General features: G+C 37.7%; 1 protein-coding gene across 3 annotated transcripts in view; it reads right to left on the minus strand.

Annotated features, from left to right (window-relative positions):
• The window catches only part of pkn2b (protein kinase N2b), a 41,767-nt gene that overhangs the window by 10,138 nt on the left and 14,950 nt on the right, over positions 1 to 16,679 (minus strand). For all 3 annotated transcript variants that reach the window (XM_046849094.1, XM_046849102.1, XM_046849085.1), the window contains 8 exons: positions 10,909 to 11,054; positions 6,788 to 6,911; positions 4,673 to 4,827; positions 3,661 to 3,871; positions 2,839 to 3,024; positions 2,253 to 2,362; positions 403 to 546; positions 209 to 284 (listed from right to left, as the gene is read on the minus strand). In XM_046849094.1, the coding sequence (XP_046705050.1) occupies positions 209 to 284; positions 403 to 546; positions 2,253 to 2,362; positions 2,839 to 3,024; positions 3,661 to 3,871; positions 4,673 to 4,827; positions 6,788 to 6,911; positions 10,909 to 11,054 (1,152 nt within the window). The remainder of the gene's footprint in view (positions 1 to 208; positions 285 to 402; positions 547 to 2,252; positions 2,363 to 2,838; positions 3,025 to 3,660; positions 3,872 to 4,672; positions 4,828 to 6,787; positions 6,912 to 10,908; positions 11,055 to 16,679) is intronic.

Genomic DNA, 16,679 nt, shown 5'->3' on the forward strand with positions numbered 1-16,679 from the left:
AGCTGGTGATTAGATACTGGTCACTGGATAGTTGTGATGTAATTTCAGCATTATCACTGAATAAAACAACACCAATATATGACCAAGTTAACTTGTAATGTGTGTAAAGTGACTGTAAAACGTGTTCATTTACAACAGGTTAACACAGTTTATGAATCCCAAACCAAACTAGCACCATGACCCAAGGCATTTATGACTATGAGCTTACCTTGCTGTTTTGAAAAGATTTTCTTTTGCCGTTGTAGTTTTGGTTTCCTCTCAATGACTGGATTGAAAAATGTAACCTGGGTGGAAAACGAAGGAGAAAAGTAAATACAAACAACTGGATATATTTTGTAATGCCCGTCAAGGTTAATCATCGCAAAACTGAGCGTGTGTGTGTAAAAACAAACATGGCGGCACCTCGGCAAAGAGTGTTCCTTGAGGCTCCAGGTAGAGGCACATGCCATGACGCTGATTGTCTAGGAAATCCTCCAGCCTCAGAAACTTGACGGCACACAGGGAGCGCCAGTCCCTCCAGTACACTGAGATCTCCAGTTCACGAGACTACACAGAATATAATAATACAATTAGTGTACAGTGAATTGATGCTTTTGCTTTTTACTGCTGTCTGGTAGAGCTTAATATGCGTCTAACAAACATGTAGATTTAAAAACAGGGGGAACTGAGCCATCACAGAATCCAGGGGGTCATGTAAATATCTGTATATAACAATCAACTTACAACTGCTGTATTTCTAAACAGAATGAAATGTGTACGCATAAACCCCACATAGGCACAATCACACTAAAGAGCAGAAACGAGAGATTAACCAAGTCCTAACCATGTAAACTGTATTAATCCTATCTGTGCTCTTTCCAAATCTATATGAATTTCCCGAAAGAGTTGGTACCAACTTTACTGTTGTACCAGCCTTCACTATTCTGGAAAGATTTTTTACTAGATTTTGAAGAATCGCTGAGGGAATGTGTGTTTATTCAGTCAGAATATTAATATGGTTAGCATACTATGTTGCTATATACACTATATGGACAAAAGTGTTGGGACATCTGACTTTTCCAGCCATATGTAGTTCTTTCCCAAACTGTTACCACAGAGTTTGAGGCACACCATTTTATAGGACAAAAATGGATGTGGCAGAATAAATTTTTTTCCTTCACCTGAACTAGGGAGACCTAATCCTGTTCCAGCATGAAAATGCCCCTGTGCACAAAGCACGCTCAATTAAGATATGGTTTACATGAGCTGGAGTGGAAAATCTTGAGTGGCCTGCTATGGAGCTCTGACCGCAACCCTACTGAACACCTACTGGGATGAACTGGAATTCTGAATGCACCCCAGGCCTTCTCACCCTGCATCACTACATGAATTTACTAACACCTATGTGGCTGATTGAGCACAAATCTCCACAAGCACAATCCCACATCTAGTGGAACAAACTGGAGGTTTTTAATGGCTAAATTGGTGCAAATGTGGAACGGGATGTTCACAAATCTTATGGTCAGGTGTGCATTCGATCTGGACAATCGTTGGTTCAGACACTTTATTAACTCAGCAAAACAATCAATCATATTTCCCAGCACTCATTACATTTCAAAAACATTTTAAGTAGGGTAACATTGTACGGTGATGTAATGGTACAGTGTTGGTATCCGACAGCTCCAGGGGCTGGACTCGGGTTACAGTTTTTGTCGAGTTTGGCATATATTCCCTCATTTCCATAACGATTCCCTCACACCTCTCACTAACATTTATAGGAGACTCTAAATTACTCATTAGTGTGAATGAGGGCATAATCTGACATTTGAATGGGTGTGGGTGACTGACATCTGTCCAGGTTGTGATCCTTCCATGTGTCTGTTGTTTTCAGAATAGAAGTCAATGTAAACTGCTTTTCACTCATGGTGAAAGAATAAATGACTAAACCTTGGTGCTTGAAATCTTTTTGCGAACCCTGTACCCCCCAGATGATGGACATCAGCTGCTAACGCAATTGCTACAAACAGCTGGTTGTCATTTATAACAGATCGCTGTGGCCGACAAGCATGTCTTACAACCGAATACAAGCTGTACAGCAAAGTCACTGGTCAACCAGACACCTGCCATGTAGTCAGCTGGCCAACTTCCCACATTCTATTTAGCAGGCTGTGTGTAAGAAATGTGATAATATAAACAGAACACAAATGGTGATTAGATTAGCTAATTTGTCATCCAAATAATATCCTGATACGGCATCATATGTTTATGATTACCCGATCGAGCTCCAGTGTGAATTTTTGGTCCCAGGACTGGTTGCTAATTGGTCTCCAGGTCGTCTGCCCCACAACTGTGTTATCCAGTTTCAGAACAGCGCTGATCTCATCTGAAGATACAACACAAATAATTTTACATCGCTGGATATAAATGCTGAAACATGTTCAATTCAATTCAATCCAGTTCAGTTCATTTTTCATGTATAGTGGATTTAACAATCGACGTTATCTTAAAACAGTATTGTGTTCCATCCAAATAATCGACAAATTTTAAATAGAAGTCTGATTTTGTTTCCATTAAAACAGTAACTTGCTGCATCCAAAACTGTTTGAATTACATACCAAAAAGTGCCAAAGCTGTCTATCTTAAGTTAGACCGCTAGTTAAGCTAGCTTCATTTAAGTTCTAAAGTGTAATACAGAATATATTCAGGCTTTTTGGATATTATGCCTTTTTACTCAGTAGCATGTATTCAAGTGCCAAGATGTACAATATTTTCCAAAATGTCCCAGTGTGTTTTGAAACCCTTTCTATATCTCCACCAATCATTTAATTCCAAAAAGTAGAAATGCTGAAGGCACTCAACTGGACAGCTCGTCTGTTTTGGAGAGGTTTCTGCTGCTGCCTGATTTGTTCTTGTTTGTTCGGCTCATGAAGGAGGAGCGTGTTTCATTTGGGCTCCAGCCGGGCAGGGACACAGATGCTGCTTTAGACCGCCCTGGAACATTCTCCAGTAGATCCTGACAGCCCATGAGCCTCACCTCCAATGTTCCTGTACACAGCAACCACAGAAAAGGTTTTTACTAAGAAACAGTCTATTCTAAAGAATATACTTCGACTGATTATTTAAGGTTGACTGCTGAGGGTAGTCCAGGTGTTTTCTCAAAATGAAAGTGCAAAATGGGTTTGTGAGTTGCCAATGTGTATGCCGTTCATTACACTTTACAAACTAGCCTGGCAGTTGATCCTCATGTACGCTTTTACCACTACCAAGTTATTAAAACTAATAAAATGACAGAGTTCGTCAGTAAACACACTGTTAAGTTCTGTGATATGCGTGTCTTTTATTCCAGCACAAAAAATAGCTGTGATCATTTTTGCTCCAAGTAGACTCTGATGACTGACAAGCCTGCTTACATTTCCAAGCACATCATTTATTTTCAGTAAGGGAACATATTGTCTGCCAAGTCACATTATGAATGATCTATTGGAAGAAATCAAGAAATTATTCAGCTCCCCAAACCAAAACCAAACTTCACTTCTGGTCAGTGATCTATGCTTAACCGTCTGAAGGAGGAGCGTGTTCATTTCCGAACCACACACTCTTTTCTAATGCTTCATAGTCAAAAAGATTCGATTTTAATATAATGGTGTACCTTCACCCTTCAGTGTAGAATCAGCCACTTACCCGTGAGAGCTGCGGGTTTAGCCACGGTGCTGTACTGGTTGTGGGAGGAGATGATGCTCTGGCGTGGGCTTTGAGTCGCCGCCACCATGTGAAGCTCATCGGAGATCAGACTGGCCTTTGGGTGGCTTTGCGGCAGCTCGCTCAGCCTCTGCTCCAGAGAATACCTCAGTAGGTCCAGCTTCTGACTCGACTCGTTAAAGCGTGCCTGGGCCTGAAGTCAGATTTGGATCAGTTATCTCAATACACAATTATACATTTGATTAACATACTGACACTATGTGACTATTTCGGTGTGTTGTGCGCATAGAGAATAGGGAACTTTCTTTCCTTTGACAATTTCAATAATTATTTGCATTCCATCACTTATGAAATGCTAATACAGCCCTAAAATTATGTTCATCATTCTTTCATTACGTACAAAAAGTATATTATAACATGGCTTGTGCACAGAATATTTGTGGAAAAAGCCTTAAAGCATTAATAACGATACATTTCAGTGGAACTGTACGATATAGACCTCTGAACACATTGGAAGGTCAAACAGACATAAGGTTTCAGTGTAACGCTTAAGTGTTACACTGAGAAATAATGGTCTTTTATCCACAAGTCATGAGCCAAAGACTCTAACGTCTGACTCACATTCCACATAGTGTTGATACAGAATTCACACTGCAGCGTGAACAAACGTTTTCTTTCAAATGTGCCAAAATTGAAGGACAAAGAAGAACTGCACTTTTGTCAACTATAATATATTTAATATATTATGTTAAAGTGTGATCTGAAAAGCTTTGGACAATAAAATTTTTTTTATATATATATATATATATATATATTATATATATATATATATATATATATATTTATAAATCTATCTAAATATTTTTCACTTTTAGCCTCTATGCTTTTGCATTTGAAAAAAGCTTAAATGGGTATATAGCTTAAATGGGGGAAATTAATAACAAATGGTTCAAATATAATTATATTTGCTTTTGTCATTAAAAATAAAATGCACCTCTGAATGAGCTTTTTTCTCTGTGACTTTCCCTGAGCCGAGAAGCTTCATGACGTTCTTAGCTCCCTCGGCCACCGCAGACTCGATCCGGAAGTGATGCCGCAGCTCCTCCAGCCGCAGATCCAGAGGACTGATTATAGACTTGTTTGCAGGCACTGTACGGTCAGAGGTAACCAACGTTAGCTTTAGCATCCAGCCTAACAGCCTGTACCTTCTATAAAACCATGCAGTTAGCAGTTGTGGTCGAATCATGGGCAGTTGATGGTGAAGGTAATGAATGTACAGGGTCCGTGTTTTATATACAGCTCTCTTTTTAGAAATTCTACTAGGGGTTGTTTATATCTTACACCGTACAAATACTAAAATACAGGTCACAAATATTTCTTTCTGCTTTGGTATACTTCTTTTTAGCATAAGATCCAATGACACCCCACCTTTTCAACCTAAATTCATTCAAATTTTTTCCCATAGATTTGAATGATCCTCCTTCTGTGAAGTGTCTCCTGTGTGGACAATACTAGGGCTGAAATAATTCCTCGAGTAACTTGAGTAATTAGAATACAAAAAAGCATAGAGGCAAATTATTTAGTCTATCTAACTTCACACAAAGCACCGTGTTTCCCCAGGGACCATTATTACTGATGCACCACCCGCTAATCCCTGGACCGCTCTGGACAGGTAAACACAGAAGATGCCTCAGAATGAAAAATGGAGAAACGGGAAGAAAAAGCGAGAAGCTAAGAGAAGATTCAGGCAAAAAAAAAAAAATAAAATAAAAAAAAAAAAAAGACAGAACGTTTCCAAAGTTTGGGATCATTTCAAAATAAAACACTGTACAATGCACTTTTAAATGCAGTGTTTAGGTTTAATTATTATTTATGTTTATGGACCCTTGTTCCAAGTCACCTACCTGACCACTAAATTTTGCCTCTTACAAAAGATTCAAGATTCTTATTAGTGACAAAAATAGATATATGCAGGATACAACTTGCAGTGAAATTAAAACCCCATCAGCTGCTCAGAAATTGTACATTAAGTAAAAGGATTTATAAGTATAAAATATAAATATGAGAAAGCAAAATAGTAAGAAGATATGGGAAAATATATAACAATAGGGTGGTATTTAAAAGAAAATAGCCAAAAAGCCTTCAAAGAAGACTGTAAAGGCTTATGTCCAAGGAGATGTAGTCAGGCTGAAACTTGGAAATTAAGCTGCACAACATAAATGCAATGTTGAGGTTGTTTGTTATGTTTTTAATACTATTATTTTAATGTATGCCTTCGTTTTAGATTGGTTGCCTTCTTTTAATTACAAATTGATTTCTATATTTTATTTCTATATTTGTATTTTGATGTCATATGACAGTTAAATGCACTAAATGAGTTACTTTTCACAGATATTCTTGTATGTAATTTCAGCAATAAAAATATTAATTTTTCTTAAAAAATATATATATTACTTGTTCATTTTAAGAGACCCGTCTTATTTTCTCTTGTATATTTAGCTTTGCTCTTTAATATAAAATAATTGATAGCTGCAGCCCTACACAACACTACCGTATTTGTTTCTGCCCCATGAGGACAATACTACCATATCTGTAGCTGTCCCATAAAAACAACACTACATACCTGTAGCTCTTCCATGAGCACAATACTACCAGATTTAAAGCTGTCCCCTCAAGGTCAACACTACCATATTTACAGTTTTCCTTTGGGGCTTTTAGATGTTGCAGTGTTTATACTCTTAAACTTGATCAATCCTGGAAACATAGGCGCTATTAGGTCACAATAACATCCGCGTAAATAAAGTAAATTATAGGATTTAAGAGCTCTTAGCGCAACTTTCACACAAGGATTATTGCTTTTGACAAAATTGTGACACTCTTCAAATGTTTATATTAGTAAGTATATTATTATTAAGAATAATAAAAGTTGACTTTAACAAGGCCTCAATCCATCTCTCTCTTATTTACACACACATCCCAACTGAAAAAGGCCTAAACGTACACAGGTGAACTTCTGTAGCTACAATAATAATATGTCCTGGCGTAAGATCACTTCCATTATTAAACAGTGAGCAGAACTAGAAAATCATGCATCTCATTAAAACCTTACCTTCATTATTGTCGTAACTTGTCTCAGTGGTCTGACTCGCTTTGAGGATCTGCATACGGATGAACTCAATTTTGGTCTTGCTGTCTTGCAGCATTTGCTGAGCCATGGCAAGCAGTTTACGATCCTGTAAAGAAAATAAAACTTCAAGATGGTTGTCTTTAATCTAAAGCCTGTCATTTTCAGAAATAATGCTTAAACTGTAATCCTGGTATAAGACACACAACATTCTTGGAATGATAAAGTGTTATGTTTTCAGATGCATTACACTGATGGCGCTGTTTACTTCAGTACACAAATGTGAATATGTCAGACATCTCCAAAGTGCTGCTTTATTTAAAAACTGTTTCCTACAGGAAGTGTTTTCCACTTCTGCAGGAAATCCTGCATGCATGAGCCTCTATGTTACACCACCATTAGATTATCATAAAACAAATAATCCTGCTAGCTGATCAATCACAATCATTAGCATGCCAAATAGTATCATATTGTAGCTCAGCAGCTGCCGATATGTAATTCTAATTTTCTATAATATCCTCACAATTGAATTCTCTTTAGCTTCCTCACACATCACCAGTGTTGTATTTTATATGCTTAACTTCTCAGGTGCCTCCCAGCTTAAATGAACAAATACGAATTGTAAAGCACTGGTAAAAGAGACAAATAAAAATCTAAACATATCCTAAACTTAAACTAAAATACACAAGTACCATTAGTATTTTTTTTTCCAGGAGCTGGAGCAATAATACTCCTATAAACACAAACGTACATACAAAGTACATTTTGTTTAAAAAAAAAAAAAAAAAGTTCCAAGTCCCATTCATTAAATATATGCGCACACACACACCTCATTCACATCACTCAAGAAAAGTCTCAGTATATGACAGAAAGCCCTGGTTGTCCTTCATGCCAAGTGAACACGGCCTTGTTTTCTAAATCTCAGAACCGCTTTTATCGCCCTTAATCCGTTTTTGCATGTAGCAATGTGCACACTAAATGATCGATCACAGATGAGGCTCTCACACTACATAATCCATCACCTGGAAGCATGTCTGATTCCCAAATCCCCCTTTCTCACGAAAATATATATGAAAGCTGCCCATCATGTGTCTAGAGCAGCTGGCTATGCTGATAGTGTCTGCATATTTTTTTTTTGTACTAAAAAAAAGAAAAGAAGAAATAATACGAGACAAATGTAAAAGGAATATTGGTTGTGATGCAACCAATGATCTGTTTTGCATCGCAAAGCAACACAGCTATTTTTATAGTTAGGAATCATGTGAATTTGACAAACATTTTGGCATGCTAAATAATTTATTACAAAAGCAATATCATTATTTAGTCCTCACTCCATCAAACAAATGGTTACAGGATGCAGAGAAACTAGTTTATGCTTTTGTTACATCTAGATTAGACCTGTAATGCTTTACTGTCTGGGTGTTTGAGTGCATAAATAAGCTTTAGTTACTTCAGAATGCAGCAGCAAGAATCCTGGCTAGATCTAAAAAATATCACCCAACACCCGTTTTAATCCGTCTACACTTCTCCCAATTAAAACGTACACTAATTAAAAAATACTTTTACTGACGTACAAAGCATGTAACGGTCTCACGCCACAGTATTTGAGAACATCTGTACCATTATGACCCCCCCATGCCTACTAAGATCAAAAGGTGCAGGCTATTTGTTGGTACCACAAATAATGAAGACTACAGCAGGGGGCAGATCTTTCTCTTATAAAGCCTCACAGTTATGGAACAGCCTTCCAATTAGTGTTCTGGACTCAGACACAGTCTCAGTGCTCAAGTTGTGGCTAAAAAAAAACAACATTTATTTAGTCAAGCTTTTTATCGGTAGATTTTTCATGTGATCGTGGATATAGAGTGTTCGGTGAACTCGGATATTGTATGCTGAGTTGAACGTGTGTGTCACACGTTCAATTCAGGTTTGTTGACGGTGGTGTGGCGAGTCGTCAGTTATCCCAGAGATCCCTCATGTCTGGGTTACCTTCTGGATCTCCCTTTTAGTTATGCTGCCATAGCGAGTCTTGCCGGAGTCACCAACTGCACACTGTCCTTAGCCTCAATACAACAATAAGGATACTTAATAATCCATTTCGCTCTTGCTCTCGCTCGTTAAACATGCTCCTTAAGTACCAGTGACCACTGTTCCTGCCCTTTTCCTCTCCTCGGATCTGCCAGCTTCGTCTCGGCCTGCCTCTGGATGGTGTTTTCTTCGATTGGAGGCCACTCTGTGCAGCTGGGGATGTTTTTCATCACTGGCCTTGTGATCCATGAAATTACAGAGTAACAGGAGCTTTGAGGATGAATTTGGACCGTACTTAATGTCAACAGTCTGCTACACTGACTCAGGACTACAGTTTGCATTTGATCGCTATCACTGCACCCCTCAACATCGTTTAGCTGTAATAAATGGACATTCGATGCCACCCACATGAGGATGGGTTCCCTCTTGAGTCTGGGTCCTCTCAAGGTTTCTTCCCTATGCCATCTCGGGGAGTTTTTCCTTGTCACGGTCATTACTGGCTTGCTCATTAGGGACAAACGAAGAACATCTTATTCATTCTTTCTCACCGCATTATCTGTGTAAAGCTGCTTTTAGACAATGTCCATTGTTAAAAGTGCTATATGAATAAAAATGAATTGAATTAAATGACTTAGAAGATTTGGTCATTAATCCACAGACAATAACACGAATAGCCACAATGGAGGCATGCAGCAATTTGTTGCTGAGGTGGGGTTTCCCCAAAATTATGCCACATTTAATTTACCTCGGAAGCTGAAGGTCAGAACTCGGAACAGAAAAGAAAAAAAAAAAAAACCCAGATGCGTCTTGTTTGTTTCTGTAATTTTATTCATTATTTATAGTCTGATTATATTTTTCTGTAACGTCTACAAAAGAACAAGGAGAGGAAACTGCGTAACACACAATTAAGCATTAATATGACAACTACTGGCAATACTGAATGTGTGCTAGGTTAAACAATAAATAAAATAAATAAATACAAACATTTCAAATATTTAATTTTTCAGCTTTGCCCCTCACCTTGTACCAACACACATTAACTTATTTATAATAACCAACATATCAACCAGGTATATAACTATACTAGAGCAATATGACAATAGTTGTATTATTCATAACATGGTCATCAGCACTGAAGATCATTAACTTCATTTCCACGTATGTCCATATACTGAAGGGTTATTCACTGGTAAAAGTCAGTGTAGTTGTGCAAACATACAACTGCACGTTGACTGCAAACGTATATACAGTGAACATTTACATAATGCTTTAAGATATTATCATGAGTTTTCACTGACTTTCAGATTCTTCTCCCATTACCTCTTGGTCTTGATATACTCTTTCTTGTGTAAATAAAAAAAGAAAGCCAATGTACCATTTCCTTTGCATTTACCATGGAACATGTAAAAGGTCCATACAAAATGACCATATGGCACATAACCTTGATATGTACACACATTATAGACACACTTAATAGCTATGCACAATGTGACATACAATATTGCCATTAACTCTGAGACATGTTTCTAGGCTCTTCCACTATAGAGCTCAGTTGGGCTGTGAGCTGCTCTTACCAGGTTCAAATAAATGTTATGTACTTTAACGACATCATTTCAGCCCACATTACTGACTCACATCTGTTTCCATTTCATTTTGCATTTACATTACATTTACAGCATTTGGCAGACGCCCTTATACAGAGCGACTTATAACTGAGCAGGGGAGTGTCCTTGCTCAAGGGCCCAGCAGTGGCAGATTGGTGGGGCTGGGATTTGAACTTGTGACCTTCCGATCCAAAATCCAATGCATTAACCACTGAGCTACCACGTCCCAGTACATTTCATTTCAGTACATACAGCCTTGTCTTAAAAGATCAAAGAGCCAGTATAGGAAGATGGATTTGTACCAACTCACCTGAACTATCTTTGGAACAAAATCTTCACACTGTTTGTTCGAAAACAGCAGCTATGTGCCACTTTACATCATCCGGGAGCTTTTAAATCATCCAGTTCATCATTAAGACTTATGCACTACATCGCACCGACACAGAGACTAAGAGCAATTTGGAAGCGTGTTACCTTGTAGGAGCCGTTGGAGTACATCTGTATCATATTCTCAGCGCCTTGTTTCACTTTGAGCTCGATGTCGTTCTGCTTCTTAAGTGCGGCCAGACGGCTGCTGTTGGTGCTGCATGGAGTGTCTGGAGTCATAGGGCACTCTGAAACTTAAAATAAACAAACAAATACATTAAAACATCTTTTTTATACATTAGAGGACAAAAGCACCTCATACTTCATACTTAATTAATCATATAGGTTATGTTAAATGCACCGGACCAGACCAGGCTGCTTTCTCAATTTTATTTCCCTCAACCACATTAAAAAAAAAAATTCTATGTGAAACCTGTAAGATGACTTTGGCCACAAAGTTGTTCAACTAGAAAGGGAAAATGTTTTTATTTCATCGTTTGGCCAATCAGGTTGCAAGTCTGAGTGACAAGTGAGACAAACAAACATCGAGGCGCATCTAAAAAATAACAGCTAGTCAATATTGTGTTGGAACCAATAATTAAACACATATAGAAGATAGAAAACTAGGATATTCAGTCAGCCAAGACTATCTAAGGCAGATAAGAGCGTTGTGTTATGATTACACTGTTGGGGGTGGGGAGGTGTCACGTGAGATCTTTTTATCACATCAGCACACATGAAGCTGAAAGCAGAAAAAAAAAGTGAAAATAGCCTAGAGCAACACAAAATATGTTACAAGGTTCATTCAGTTTGCTTAGTATTACACAGAGCTGGGGCAATTCCTCTCAGAATCAAATAATCGAGAAAGTTTTTGGAGACCACCACTAGATGCAAAAAAAACAACCAATGTCAATGAATGAGATACGAGAAACTGGAAATTGGGGTTAAGCAGGTGCTTTTTTTTTTTTATGTCTGTGCATTATAAAATTGCTTTTCAGAAAAAGGCTTTTCAGACTTGACTGGATTACATATAGAGACACAATTCTCCGAAAATTCCTATTCATACCAAATTGGGAAAAAAAAAAAGTTACAGAGGCCTCCACTAGCTTTCCTCTACTCTAAGAGCTCAAACATTGCATGTTGGTCCAAAGTGTGATGCTAATATTTATTAACAGGGTCTGGGTTACTAATCTAAAAATCTGGGGTTCAAACACCAGTGCCACTAACCTGCCAATGTTGGGCCCTTTAGCAAGGCCCTTAATCCTCTTTGCTCCAGGGGCACTGAAGCACCCAAACTTAACAATAATTTCGGATATGCTGCAAAATAATTTTCTGGTAATGAAACGCAAAAAATAAAAAGTGTCTTACGTTGACAATTTACCCACACCAATCAGCACAGTTATTTAAAAAAAATAAAAAAACGTGATTGAGGGATTTTAAAAGACGACTTAAGACTTAATCTATAGCTCTTTTTTGTTTTCAAGCTACTCTTGTTAAATGCGCTCTATCAATAATGTTTGACTTGGCAAAGAAAAAGGAATGTGTACTCTAACCTACACGATGTTTATTCTGTACATTTTTATACTATGAAATTTCTTTGTGCTTGACCCCCAAAATACTTCCCTCACAGTTCAAGCCTCAGGGCCGGGATTCTAGACAGGGATTAAGCTCAGCATTAGACTAGAGCGTTTATAAACGAACAACCCCAGCGACAGTGTAATTTAGTCTAAGACATGGATTAACCTGTGTCTGGAAGACTGGAATTACTCTATAAAGCTCACTATGTATAAATTATGTGTGTGATTTTTTTCTGCAAGGCCAAAAAATAAAAGCAACCGAAAAGATTTCACACAGAAATGCATGAACTAAACGGTTACGCTCTAATGCTGTTTTCATTACTTTTATAAGGAGCTGGGTAGAGCCTGCCTTTTCTCTCCAAACAGGTCCAAATCTTCACTGCTAGGAATCCCACAAGATGTCGGAAACAGAAAAGCGTGTCTCGGTGAAAACCACACGGCGACGGAACACCTCGGGGGAGAAAACAAACTAAAAGAGGGGGCTAAGGAAAACACAAGGAGGAGGCTTTCCAGACAACACTCTGACCTTTCTGAACAACACAGACTGGAAAACATTAGCTTAATGTTTAAGACTGCACTTAGCCTACTGTGACCACTGTGCAGGAGGCTGCGTGTGCTTGACCTTTGAACCTGCTGACATGGCACAAGACTGTGGGCCAAGAACAAAGATTAGATCATTTTCACACTCGATTTGGCTTTTCCTACACCATCAGCCACCCACACACTCACAGATGTAAGAGAACTGCTCTGGAATCCGGAGTGATGAGATCATATGCTCTCGTGTCAGGACAAGCACGTACAAGCACACATCCGGAGGTAAGAGCGAGGTTTCACCTTTATATAGGCGAAAGAGCCCTTATTAACAACACATTGTTTCACTTTCTTCGTTCAAAACCCCCATTCCGGCTTTGCAAAGGGAAGACATTCATGGCTAGATCCATTTTGCAAGCACAGACCAGGGAAGCTAAGATGCATAAGAGAAAGGCTTTTGGTGCCTTAAGTCAGATACCAAACAAACATAAGCAAACACTTTTTTTTTTTTTTTTTTTTACGAGGTCCAACATTTATTTTTGTCCATCTTAAAGCTGCAGAGACGACATTTTCCGCCACACATTTATATCATCCAACCTTATCCAATTTAATCCATTGTAGATGCCGATATCATGAATCCACAAGGATTTACCATGCTTGTTGAATTGTACTCATCAAAAGCACTCTTAAAGCAACATTTAATACCATCAGACACTGTGTGAATGCTGCCTTGCTAACAAACAGACATGCAACGAACAGTGAACTGAAAAAGCAAAGCAAACTCTGCTCTATAATTTACTGAGAGGAACCACAGCATCTTCATGCATTTCAGATAGTCTTTAAAGAGAGTCTGACTTAAACTATCACAGCGGGAGAATGGGTTTGGTCATTTTGAAGCTCCTATAAATTGTGCACATAAGCTATATGTAAAGCAACTTTCATGAATGGGAGCACTTCATTTCTACAATATAGTATGAAAATATAAAAGCTGCTGCTCATAGACAAACAGTCATGTCTTAAATCTCATTCAGGAACTGAACAGAATTCTGAGGCACAACATTCAGCAGAAAAATAGACGATCACGGCCTGCTGGATGAATGAAACTAACCTTTGTTAACATTGTTTCAAATGTTAAAACGAACGACAGTTGTGAAGTAACAGAAACCAACCGAGACGAGGCACTGAGTCATGCATGCTTTACAAATTGTTCTCTTGGTAAATATTACGCAAGTAACAACACTACTACATCTGAGAAACAAAGACAGCTTTCATTAACTGGTCAAATGAAAACTGCGATTGCAGAAAATGTAATAAAAGAAAAAAAATAAACAAGCAAATAAACAAACATTCTCACAAATGAACATGTGAACAATTAGCTTACAGTGAAAAGAACCACCAATACTGACCAAACCACCCCCCAAAACAACTCATTGTTCTTGTATTGTCTTGAACTTGAAAGCCATTCTATCTGTTACATGAGCTAGAAATGGATTTTGTTTCCATTTGTCCAAAACCAAACACATGGATCCATGTTTTCATAGCTCCTTTTTCAAAATTCCAATATCCTTTCGAAGTAGCAAATTCTAAACAAATGTCTCAATTTCTTGATATCACGCTGAAACCAAAAACAAATAATCTCAACACTTTTTGAAACTTTTTTTTTTTTCAATTTGAACAATTTATAGTTTTATGTTTCCTGTTTTCAAAACAACCGTAGTTTAATTTTGACTGTTTTCTTCATTACCTGAAATGATTCTAACTGATTTGGTGTCATCCAGAAGAGGACAGGTTCTTTTCTGAGTGCTCATGTTGTCTCGGGGAGTTTTGTTATTGACACTGCTTCCTCTGGTTTGCTCATTAAGGATCTGAATCTAATCCGGATTTCTTTAAAGCTGCTTTGTGACAGTGTCTATTGTAAAAGAGAGGACACGAACACACAGAGGTCGTAACCCTGGCTGTGAATCCCCACTGGTCTCCTCCATCCCAACCTCATTAAAGAGGCAGAGGAGGAAGGATTTCTAACAAAGTGTGAGCGATTGTGCAATCTTACGCTAGCCTTGACTTGTTGTGCACGGTTTAATATGTTTCCCATCATTCTACTCAAACGTTTTCCCATACACACAAACACGTGATTCTTTGTACTGAAAGGTAATTCTTCCTGGATGCACTGATCAGTGTGAAAGAGGCAGATGTAGAGGACATGGTGGTATGAAACGGATGATCCGCTGTGGCGACCCCTAATGGGAGCAGCCGAAAGAAGAAGAAGAAGAACTACATTTTATGATGTAACTAATATTAATTTGACTTCATTGAATTAATATTGAATTAAAACCGAAAATTAACATTATGTAATTTGTGAAGGATCTGGGTGTGGCAAAATATAATAGTGAGCATTAGGTGTGCATCTCCATAACTGGGGATACATTTATATGTCGTTCACCCAAATGAACTCTTCACTACACCATTAGATTACTGTATAACACACATTTTTTATATATATGACATATAGTGAAATGCTTTTTTGACTGTCCGACTTGGAAACATGGAAGCAAAGAAATACAATATAAAGATAAAAATCTGAGTAAAGTAACGTAAAAAAAATAAATAAATAAAGTAAAAAATTATATTAAAATATAGTCTGACTATAGAGTATTAAAGGTGAAGGATAAATACATTTTATTAGTTGTACTGCAAAAAAGTAGCGCATCAACTAATAATTACATAAATATTTTTAAAAATATATCTTTTTTTAAAACAGTGCACATGTTAAAAACACTGCATTGCGATACCACTGCCAACTTGTATCTGATGCACGTTTTTTTTAGATCGATGCATTACATGGTTAACCTTTATGCGAATCGGTGACTCTTACAAATCCTAGTGAGCATGCCTGAATAAAAATATGTCCAATATTATTTCAAGTGTACGGTCAATAAGATCTATAAAATAGCTTAAAGTGGATGAAGTCAATTTCAGATAAATAAACAAACAAATAATCGTCAAACCCATATGAACTATAGATTCCTGGGAGTTTGAGGATCCCACTCAGAACCACAGTTTAGACAGACAGAATGCTCGCAGTAAATTAAGCTGACCAAATTAGATATTGCATGCTAGGTTGCTGGATTTCAATTCACAAATATGTAAATTAGAAATTGGGTGCTGCTGGAGGCTTGCTGAAAGCTCTAAGGAAAAATTATCATTAAAAAAAAAAAAAAAAAAAATTCACAAGAGCCAAGCGTTTACACAATATGGCCATAAGTATGTGGACATCTGATCCACCCCCATTTCTGGTTCATCCCTAAACTGCTGCCACGATGTTCCTGTGCACAAAGCGAATTCCATGAATACGTATCGTGCCGAGGTTAAAGAGAAAGAAGTCAAGGCCTCCTCACACCACTTTTGTGCATAACCTCACTAAGGCTTTTATCAGAACCCATACAGCAACAGTCAAAAATGTTGGAAAGTGAATTTATTCAATACAAGCAATTCTGCCACATTAGATGGACTTAAAGGTAAATGGGAAAATGATATACAAGAACGAATTTCAGATAAACACCAGCTTTACTGGTCTAGGGTAAAACGAAGTTCAGAGAGGACTTTAATCCCACACGTGTCAGATAAAAGCAGGAACCAGCTACGTTATTGCATATGTTCTAGACATGCCCAAAGTTATATCATTTTTGGAGATTTATCTTTGATAAATTGTCAAAAATATGCCAAATACCATTAGAACACTGTGTACCATGCACGTATGTGTATATGTGTACA

This window comes from Silurus meridionalis, chromosome 1, assembly GCF_014805685.1.
Source record: "Silurus meridionalis isolate SWU-2019-XX chromosome 1, ASM1480568v1, whole genome shotgun sequence".
In the NCBI taxonomy this organism is placed as follows: Eukaryota; Metazoa; Chordata; class Actinopteri; order Siluriformes; family Siluridae; genus Silurus; species Silurus meridionalis.